This window comes from Orbicella faveolata, unplaced genomic scaffold, assembly GCF_042242905.1.
Source record: "Orbicella faveolata isolate gen_17 unplaced genomic scaffold, um_ofav_v1 contig_46, whole genome shotgun sequence".
Lineage (NCBI taxonomy): Eukaryota > Metazoa > Cnidaria > Anthozoa > Scleractinia > Merulinidae > Orbicella > Orbicella faveolata.
In genome coordinates this window covers 23,790,001-23,801,155 of record NW_028301576.1, presented here as the reverse complement: position 1 = coordinate 23,801,155, position 11,155 = coordinate 23,790,001, and the positions used below count along the sequence as shown (strand labels likewise).

The following is an 11,155-nucleotide window of genomic DNA, read 5'->3' as shown; positions in this document are numbered from 1 at the left end:
GCCCTTCAGAAACAAGTGAAGAACAAAATAAAAGGTTGAGAGGTTGGAATTTGTAAGGGAAATGTCACCAGCAGTAAGAGTCCGTGTAGACAATGTGTAGACCTGTCACCCGAATCAAACACATTTTCTTTTTTCTCGCGTCTGACGTCACGTGGCTTAAAGCAACCAATCAGCAAAAACCGTTCGCCAAGCGAACGGTTGGAAGAGTATAAACAATGGTGTGGCTAGAGGCGGATTTTTCTCGCCTCGCGCTTCGTGCGCGCTCGTGTATCGCGCTAGAGCCCGCTAATCCGCCTGTTCTGCAGGCTAACAGATTCTTATTTTTCTTGTGAATGGGTCTTAGTTTTCCTTAAAAAGCTATTTTTTTTTTTACCAAAAAGATAGATTTCCCGAAAATTAGGTACAAAAATGTTCCATATTTTAATTTGGCGCATGCGCATAAGCCAAAATTTGGATTTTATTTTTGCGATTGCCCAATCTCGTTGCCAGAGTCTTCGTTCCCCTTGACCAGCGGTCGGTAAACGAGAGCTCTGGGAGCAACCATTTCAGGCATGCGCCATAGATGCAGACTGCGCAGTGAAACCGGATGGGCAGAATCACCAGAATTCGGTTATTTCAAAATGGTTGCTCCCAGAGCTCTCGTTTTCCGACCGCTGATCAAGGGGAACGAAGACTCTGGGAACCAGATTGGCCGGCGATTGCCCGTTCCAAATTTCTTTCTTGCCCCTTTTCTTTCCTTTTTCTGGGCCCTTTTTTTCTCGCTACCTTCTGTGTTTCATATTCTTTCTGGCTGCCGTTAAAGTGTTAATTATGGGCAAAGCCTGGAAATGGGACCCTGTTCAATTCTAGGTATGATGGGCCATTTTACCACCATTTTTACACCAAAACTGATAACGTTGTTTTTCAATTTGCTGCGTCAGGATACCGTCGATATCCAAAACCGACTGTTGTGCGGATAGATCTATCCTAGCTGTACTATCTGCTTTTATAAAATAACTGAGATACTACGCACGCTCTGATTGGTCAATAGAGTTGCTAAACCTATGTTCTATTGTACAGGTAAACTACGGTTCTTGATCTATAGCAGCTCTACGCGGGAACTAGAGAACTCGGAACTCTAGCGATAACAAATGTAATAAACAGTTTTGCCTTTCGTATTCACTGGCTGAGATATCAATAACAGGAATATCTTTTCATTAAACAAACACATGGAAATTTGAAAGGAAAAAAAGGACCAGAAATAGGTCGTCATATAGAGCTTTATCTTTTTTTCCACGGCAAAAATTTTATGCCGACTTCGGTTACGCTTGAGATTAAAATTAAGGAAGTTTTAACCCCATTTTTCGGTGCTTTCCACGGTCTGTGGAGGACGAAGTCAGCTGGGCCTGACTGATGAATTTGGGATGTCAAAAAAGCAGGGAAGAGATTTCTTTCTATCATGCATAACACGATAAATGAATTTGGTTTCCATAGTACTAAGCTTAGCTTTCAAGCAATAGTTTTCATTTGGCAAAATACAGAGAAACACGGACTTCATAGCCTTCAGCATAAGTAAAAAAATTCTGAATAAATTTCGGAAGCAGCGTTTCTGTAACTAACCTTTATTCCATTCGCAAAACTTTGGAAAGTTATCGTTAAACAATGCGTTGAATCACTTCGCCAAGCACATGAAGTTTGGACTACTTGCACACTTTTAGTACAGCCTTTTACTTTCGTGATGACCGATTCCACCTACAAATACCTGCATTTTCCCGTCAGAACACTTTTGAGTTAATTAATATGCTTTTTGCCTTTCACCGATAATCTTTCCCTTTCCTTTCTTAAAATTTTCTTAGCGTGAAGTGTTTTCGTCACTTTGCCCTGTGGATTTCGTCTTCGGCGCGGAGTCTGTGCTTTCATTCTTTCAGTCGCTGCGATTGGTTTGACGCGTCATCTCATGAATATGATGAGAATAAGCAACTTGATCACAAGAGTACAAAAAAATTTCCTCTCATTGACAGACTTTTTCCATAGTTATATCATAAAAACATTAGACCACTCTTTCTATGGGTTTACTGGCGCAATAAACCACGCTCTTCAACACAAAAATTTTTATTGTTTTCAAAATCTCAGCCCTGGGTTTATTTTTCATTAATATATCGTTAATTTCAGCCTCGATATTCTTATAAATTATATTCTGAATTATATTGTTGTAAATTATATTCTAAATTATAAAGGTAGTGTATATGGAAAGCTCCGAAATTTATGGCTAAATGGAAAGTTTATATAATGACTAATAGAGTATTGGATAAGTTCCTTGTTCTCTAATAACTCTGCAGTGAAAGGAGAACAAATCATTTTCACCCTAGATATAATGAACAAAGACAAGAATCTGGAATAAGCATCCCGTTTATTGATAGCTACATAGGCAAAGTACAGGAAGGATCGCTATATAAATCAGCGAGGACGCAAGACTACTTACAAGCTCTCAAATATCTAAAATAATAACTTATCTAAAAATTACAGCAACTGGAAGAGGTAAAGGATAACAGAGACAGGAAGCTTAGCAGAATGGTAACGAGAGATGCCGTCAAGTGACCTTGAAACTGCGAAAAAAAAAAAGAAAAAAAAATTCCTTCTTTACCTGACAATTAACAAATGGTAAACGCCATAGCGTGCATTATTGAGTTATGGTACACGCGGGAGGTAGCTAAGCACGAAAGAAGCGTAAGAGTCGCACGAGTCTATCGCCTCATGCGACTCTAGCTTCTTGAGTGCTTAGCAAACCTCCTAAGTGCATCCATAATTCAATAGTGCACGCTATGGCGTTTACCATTTGTTTTATAACATAACATTGAGACATTGGAACAACAGAAGTCCTTGTATTGAGCTACATCACAAAAAAATGTTCGTGTAGTCTTACATGACAAGAGAAACCAAGCGCGCGAAAATTCATTCATGACAACCGACTGCACACCAGTAACTCAATAAAGATTCATCTTCAAACAACTGTGAAGGCAGTTTCGCATTTCTGGTCATCTGGTCGTCGGTCATTACTTTGGAAACAATGTCTGTCAAAAGATTTGCGTTGTAAACATTAGCACACACGTCAGCAGCGTACACCCATGGCCAAATAGTAGACGCTAAATTAACCAATCAGAGCGCGCGCTTTGCTTTAGTTATGTTATAACAAATAATCACGCGCAATTCCGAAATAACTCTCACGACAAATACCAATGCAACGCATCGCGCAAGTGAAGTGTGCATTCCTAAAAACGAGAAAATAAAACCGTTAATTAGCATATTTTTGTATTCGTTGGACGAATCGCATTTATCGTGGAAACATGTTTCATAATTTGCTCAGCGGACCAGTCTTCCATAGAACTGGTTGATGACGGGTACCTGTATATTCGCCGGAGCTACAATATCGCTTTTAAAAATGTCACGAAAATGTTTCTCGATCCCTTACAGAATTCAATTTCGCCGAATTCACATCACTGTTATCTTATTGATCGTCTGCTGCGGACTCGCTTTGGTTTTGCATCTTTCGGGTTATGGATTATTTAATTCCAGCTCTCACTTTGAGAAGACTCTGCGAGTAAAATACGTCAAGCAAGTTGGAAACTACAGCTCGGCCTGTCGACTGCCTAATCTGGATCCATTTCATCCAAGCATTCTAGAATTTGTCAAAGATCTCGGCAAGTTACAGTGTAAAGGAGAGAGATATTCCTTTTTTATTAATGACCTGCTTGAAGTGAAAGGACAAGACATATACTCTGCGCAATACAGAACAATTGAGAGACCGCACGGAGATGATTTCAAGGTGGTTCTTTCCGATGCCACGAGCTTATCGAATGAAGCGGAGCCCTGGAATAGTGAAAATAGTGCAAATACCGGTGAGAATTAATTCAATACTTTCACTGATGTGCTCTATTAAGGCTGGTTTCCAGATAAACGCGACAATCGTTGCGAAACAGCTCAACAGTTTTTTACATGTACGACTACCTTTCCATTTGATGGCTGCCATCGCTACGATCCTTGAGATAGAACTTATAAATAACAAGTCTTTCATTTTCAGCTACACCCTTATTTTATAAGAATATTGTTTTTCCGGCCGAGGCTGAATATTCTTATTTCCTGCTGATTTTAAACTGAAAATATTCTTGTGAATATTCTTATATCTGATACCGTATGAAATTTTTGCTTTCGAGTGTATTCGGGAGGTTTTCACGGTTCGGCGCATGTCTCTAAATTAAATTACTTTTGTTCGTTTTTTATCAGTGTTACTTAGGTGTGGCAGAGTGACGGATGACCAAAATTCAGTGGATTTTACCGACCTGGTCGATCTTTGAATTTAGTTTTGACCCACGATTTATCCTACGGTTGATGATTTTACGGCTACTCAGCATGCGAAATTAGGTAACTTGCTTAGGATTGGTTCATAAACATATTCTTGTAAGAAAAAAAAGAGTGCAGCGTTGTTGACTGACGACCTTGTCGTTATGATTGCAGGAGAGTGGTTTCTATATGACTGCAACGATGGCTCAATTTGTTTAGCAGCGATCGGACAATATGGATAGTCACCTCACGTAGTGTGTCTTTAAAGAGCTGGTTCATGCTTAGCGTACGTATTTCGAGTTATGGATGCACGCAGGAAGTTTGGAGAACACGAAAGAAAGGGAAGAGGTGTTCGAGGCGACAGCTGTGGGCAACTCTAGCTTCTTGAGTGCTCTCCGAACTTCCCAAATGCATCCTTAACTTGATATACGCACAGTTAAAGGCATGAACCAATTTTTTTTATAACATGGCGACAAGTTGGGCGCTAAACACCCTCCGGGGGGGGGGGGGGGTACTCCCAGAAAATTGGCTACTCCAAGCAAATCAAACTGTGTTAGTTAACGTAAATATCACTATAAAAAGTCCTTGAAGGAAGTGTAAAAAGCTCGACATTTCAAGTCTTTCCTGGTCCTTAGTTTTGTTTTTGTTCGAACGATGTATCCACTTTGAACGTCGCCTTCATTGGGAGGAATTATTTAGGATTCGTCTGGTCGGAGAAATCTTGACGTATAAATATATGTTATTGATCTGTAGAGTGGGGTCCGTATTGGAAACCGGCACTGGTACGTCAATTCTTTTGCATGGTTATTGACCTCGCCTGTGGTTCGCTCCATAAACTTAAAACGAAAGAACGAGGACAATATTCCCAATAAGGACCAAACAAACGTTTTTAATACAGTATTTATTAGAATGGGTCTATTAAAATTCTGCGGATAAGGTTATGCATCAATTCAGCTTGGTAAGCAAACGCCAAAGTTAACCATATATTTGCATTTTTTCAAGTCGCTTTCGTGAATTTATCCTCCAGAGATGGAGGAAAATATATTTCTACTCAGTAAGAAACTGTTTTCTTTTGTGTATTGTTTTGGCAAAGCAATTTGCCGAGACTATTTCTAAGCAGTCCATGTTAGCAGTCCGTATTGCAAAATTCGGACGGCTCAAGGAGCCAATCAAAATTCGCCTTTTCGTCGTGCGCTAATGTGCCGTGTAAGAAATTTAATTATTCTATTGAAAGGTAGTCTTTAGGTAAGTCCAAACATTCTGATCTTTTCTTTCTTGGTCGGAATTTGCCACTAAACGGTCATAAGATGTGTATTTTTTGTTTTCGAAAGCCGGCGATGGCAAGACCAGTATACCATAAAATAAACTACTTACCTCCGAGCCGAACTGGGGAGAATTGGCACTACGTGGCAGTAAGGACTACTACGACCTCGGGCCAATGTTCCCTAGTGTGGCCAACGTGCTCGGCTAGTATAGCCTGCGTCGCAAACAGTCTAAACCGCCGGTATATCGGGGATTTCGGCTGCAACGCAGGCTGGGCTAGTAAGAGTTTAATCATGTCAAAGTGCCATGTTAATCATTAATTCTGTTCGTGGACTGCCCTCCATCAGATCGATGCTTAGATGTTTGTTCTGCTTAAGTAACTTAGAAACAATGCACGAGAAAGGTGCCAGTGACGTCCTCGATAAAGTTCTTCGATCTAAAATCAGTACTAGTGGAGAGTTATCGGTGTTATGTTTCCAGCTGACAAGCTGTTACAAATCCCACTAGGATTGCATTTTTAGTCGGCCATAGACGAGATTTGATCGGAGTAGCACACTTGTTGTACAAAGCCCAGCGAGCAGAGAAGTCCTATTTGACCGTATTTCCAGTTAAATTCACCGTAAACAAACAATCAATAGTTTATTGACACTCCCCTGATGGGGCTTTTCAGTGACTATACAAGAGAGCTAAACTAATTAAGTTAAATCCAATGTTCTTTGAACTGAACATGCACAAGTTAATCACATACATGTGTAGGAAGCTCTTTTGGCTCTTCTTTTGATCTAATATATAGAGCCTATTGGTTATTGGTATCACCCATCTAGTGGACTAATGCAAATCCTGCATTTTGATTGGCTATGCTACTAGGGGACTATTAGTAATAGTCCTCGAGTAGCGAAATTGGCGCCATCGAGCGTGACGTTTTCTTTCGTTTTATTCCCAAATAAATATTTCTTCAACTTGCATTTGCTAACTTTATCATTACCTTTTCTGTCCGACTAGTTGGTTGATACTAAAACAATCAGACCCTTTGCCCTCAAGGGCCACGGGTCAATAGCCCATGAGGCGAAGCCGAATGGGCTATTGACCCGTAGCCCGCAAGGGCTACGGGTCTAATTGTTAATTAACTGTAACAATTTTTGAACTCAAATTACCATACAGCATACCAGGGAATGCAAAGCCCCTAGCACATTGGTGCATAGCTATAGAAAGGTCCCCCATCCTAGATTTTTGTGATTGATATAGATGCTATTTGATGAATAGTCAATCGTTTGAAAATGCCAAAGTCAAACATTCAGCAGTTCTGAAGCTCTAAGTACAGTGTCAAATTATTTAAGCCCATATCTCACTCGCCATCTACTTGCTACTACCCCAAGTGAAATGATCCTCAGTGGTCCCTGTAAATGACATTCTAAATATCTGTCATGCAGCTTACAAGATGACTTTGTCACTGACTAAAGGTTTTGATTGAAAAATATTCTAGTAGTTGGTTTTCGGTACAATCAGTGACTTTATTTGCTACCTTCTATAAAAATGTGTTCATGCGCATTCAAAGATAGTGTAAGTGTACAGTATCTGTTTCAAGTCATTGGTAAGGACTAATATATTCTGTTACTAATGTGTCTCAGAGCATATTAACACTAAAACTGGTTAGCTTGCATTTATGACACTTAACAACATTTACGATCAACTATCTGGATCTTTGTGTTACACATCAGACAACTATTGTATAAAGCTGATTTACAATTACATACTATTTGGCATGACGAGGCATGCAATAACAACTTTACCAGATGATTCTCGGCATCCTGGTTCAATACTAATTGTGATCACACCCACTTGCTTTATAGTACTGTGTTTGCTGGTACAATTTTATACATTGTATGTGGTGAGATATGTCTTTTAAAAAAAATTATGCATACTAATGCCTTCAATGATGTAAGACTTTCCTATCTGTAAGTTTTCTATGTGTTTAGCATTCCATCTGCAGTGTCAAAATCAATCTTCATCAGCCTTTCCCCCCTAATATAACATTAATTCTTTCACAATCACCTTTTTGTAGGATCTTAGCCTTTACTGATATAGCCTGGAAGCCACACACTTATTGAAATTGAGAAATATTAAAGGGCATCTGTGAAAACGAATTGTCATGTTACTAATTAACAACATGTGGTGTTATTCAAGATATTATTGTAACCAGTTGTGTATTACCTCCTCAAATGCTCTTCGTCTACCCATGTTGTCTTGGACATTATCAATATTTACTGGTATTCTCTTATCTTGTATTTCTTTGAGGCTTGGATGCTTTTCGTCTGTTACTTCAGCTTTTGTGAGCAAAGTTTGCACTTGGAATTCAAAGTACATGTAGGAGCTTCCAGTGCTAGTGCTCTCATGTCAATAATTTTGTGGATACTAAGCCACAAATTTGGATGTTCATCAGTTTCCCTGTGAATGAAGATCTTGGGGAAAATAACAATAGAATTGGTTAAGAATATAGTATCAAAGGAATGCTAGTGATAATGAAGTGTGATTTTATGTAATGTGTGATGTACTATCGAACACTGTAATCAATACTACTCAACTCAATCACTGGATGGTTGGGCACTACAGGAAGCTAGAAAATAAATATCAAGAAATTTTGCTGCTTAGATTGATTACTGTATGAAAAAGCATTGAGCACCAGTAGCAAAACATGCTCAAATTGTTCACAAAAGCAGTGCTCAGGCATATCATTTGAGTCATATATTTATTTTAAATCAGTAAGTTAGTGGACATTGTAGTGTACAATATCCCCTAGACATTTTGAACTTTGTTGAGTCAAAAATGTGTAATAAGATTTTTATCATCAAACAACTCTTTTTTTACCCTTTTCACCAACATAATTTTCAAGAGAGAGTCAATGAAATTACTGATACAAGTTTATAGAAGAAGTGTATTGTGAGGATTTGAAGTAGTGTCAGTCTTGCCCGTGGTGAAGAGCAATATGCTTCATTTCCCTAGAATTTTCATTTGCAACTTCTTTGTTTTGTAAAAGAAGTTTGTCTAACCAACACAGTTCTGATTTGCATGTATCTATATCACTGTAATGCACTTGCTTAGTACATTCTGGCCATCGTACCAAGGAATATTCCAGGATTATGCTAATTCTTCAGAGTTTTTATCTCTACATATAATCAACAGTCTATTACTGATACCATCTTGACATCAACTGATTTTTTGCAAGAAAAGACAAGTGCCAGAATATACATTGGCTAGCTACACTGTAAACACCTGCAGGCATTTCACCTTCATACTTACTTTATTCATTTTCATCACCTACTTTTTTTTATGACTCAACATTTTTGTTATTTGCATTTATTGTTGCTCATAACTGATTATCTCATACTACATAGTTAACATTTTCATGTTGTGAATTTCTTTACTCCATCAAATAATGTATTATTCTGGATTAAAACCAATCCCATCATTTTTATAGAAATTGCTATAATCAACCAATCAGCAGCCTCCACTACCTTCTTAGGGTTGACATTTAATGACAATACAAAACTCTTATATTGCAACTATCTTCATAAGAATTGACTTTGATTGCACTAGCCTTACATGGTAGCCATGGCAACATACTAGCAGTATTAGAATAGATTATCAGCAAGAACACTGACAATAGGTATTACCTGTATCTTAAACTGTCTTGCGTTAGCTTTTGAAATGTAATTCTTGGTGCTAGCAATCTGCATTCATATTCATTTGAATCAAAGAGAGCTGTTATTGTGGAAAATTACCATGCCATTAACAACAGCACATGGAGTTTATACTCTACTACATGTCTATGGCATGTTCTACAAACCCATTCATTAACATCGACACTTATTTTTTATTACTCGTGTTAGCCTATTGATGACGTGCTGGTTAGCCTGTTTACGGTTAGCTATCAATGATGGAAATGGTAACACAATTCAGTTAAAAAGTCTACAGTCTGCAGTCTGCAGTCAACTTTCTGTGTTTTACACCGTCCAATTTATCACTGACTGTTAGAATCAGTGCTGCATGTTCCTCTTAAGAAGAGGCAATATTATTTAAATGTTGCAGGACTGGGATTTGACACTGAAACATGTTTCTTTGATGAATTACATGAAACTGTAAAATTAATATGTTTTAATTACGTATTTCACAAAACAATTGCTGTAGAAACTGTCTTCAGTAAATCTGCCTGTTTCAGTGGGTTCAAAAGTCTTCTCAGTGAGACACCGGATGGTTCTGTATCTCTTACAATCACAATAAGTTCTATATTATTGTCACATTCCACAATTAGCAACAGACACAGCTTTTCAGCTTTCAAGCACGTGTCAGTGTCCAGCGGGCTATTTTGCTTCGCATTTACAGCATCATAACAAACATGGATGTTGTACTATTGCTCTGTGTTTCACTACAGTACCAGTGATCTATCTGATCACCTGAAGGGATTTTCGTTTCCCAAAGGAAATACTTTAATTTGTGTCTCTAAAGACACATTTTGTTCTCCGAAGGGAATTCATGTTTCCCAAAGGCTATATTTTTTCTGGTTTGTGTCTCGCAGGACAATATTTGGACCAAGGAAGGGAATTAACAGTTTCCCCAGGGAAAATTTCATAACCCCGAAAAGGTTTAGAAATTGCCAGATCCTGTACGATCCTGTACATGGAGCATTTCGTAATGCTAAGCTGGACAAAACAATCGGCTATCACGGCTGTCTTACACAAGACCTTTTGTGTATCAGCGATTCCGGGAACGTTTTCCTGAAGAAAATTCTATCTGCGCCTTCAGATGCGTAAAATCTTTTTACGAAGAAACACTGTGCACGTTGCTTGAACGCTGTGTCTGATTACTGGTCCAAAATAGGATAAACACATAAATACAGAGTACTCTTACCTGAAAACTCTAGCTCCCAACCAGAGCGTTTTCGATACGTTGTGCGTGAGTAGTCGATGACAACTTGATCATTGGAGAGAGCAGGATTTAGCTTCGCTGGTCGTTCGGTAATGTATAAGTCAAAAATGAGACCAAGAGACGTTCGATTATAGCGGTCGTGTAAAGCCGAGAGAAAATGGATATTATACATTTGTCTATGTTGTGACTATATAAACATCGTACCGATTTCCCTTCGACTTCCGAACACAATCCGAAAATATGGACACTCTAGTTACTTACGCACATGATAACATAATGCTACTGTTGCCTAGCAACAGTAGCCACAAAAAAAAATTTTGGCACGCATGATCGATTCCCATGACCTCCTGTGTAGATGAACGATTTTATCGTGTGCCCACGCCGAGCTCAGTTTATTTTGAAAATGTTACGAAGTTTAGCGTGCTTCTCGCTTCCTTACAGAATCCACTTTCGCCGAATTCACATCACTTTCATCTTACTGATCGTCTGTTGCGGACTCGCTTTGGTTTTGCATCTTTCGGGTTATGGATTATTTTATTCGAGCTCTCACTTTGAGAAGACTCTGCGAGTAAAATATATCAAGCAAGTTGGAAACTACAGCTCGGCCTGTCGACTGCCTAATCTGAACCCGTTTCATCCAAGCATACTAGAA

General features: G+C 38.7%; 1 protein-coding gene and 1 long non-coding RNA gene across 3 annotated transcripts in view; one reads left to right on the top strand and one right to left on the bottom strand.

Annotated features, from left to right (window-relative positions):
* Positions 1-2,372: 2,372 nt before the first annotated feature.
* Positions 2,373-10,623, bottom strand: LOC149098993 (uncharacterized). 2 transcript variants are annotated; one of them, XR_016203611.1, is made up of 3 exons: positions 10,486-10,623; positions 7,792-8,039; positions 2,373-2,585 (listed from the first exon to the last, which is right to left on the bottom strand). It is a non-coding gene; the product is annotated as an uncharacterized LOC149098993 (long non-coding RNA). The 2 variants fall into 2 exon arrangements; XR_016203610.1 differs by lacking the exon at positions 2,373-2,585 and having other exon boundaries at positions 6,194-8,039.
* Positions 10,624-10,814: 191 nt separating this feature from the next.
* LOC110051953 (uncharacterized) overlaps positions 10,815-11,155 on the top strand; it is an 11,752-nt gene continuing 11,411 nt past the window's right edge. The window contains exon 1 of the mRNA XM_020758064.2: positions 10,815-11,155. This exon is cut by the window's right edge and continues 214 nt beyond it. Coding sequence (XP_020613723.2) covers positions 10,859-11,155 — 297 coding nt within the window. The 5' untranslated portion in view covers positions 10,815-10,858.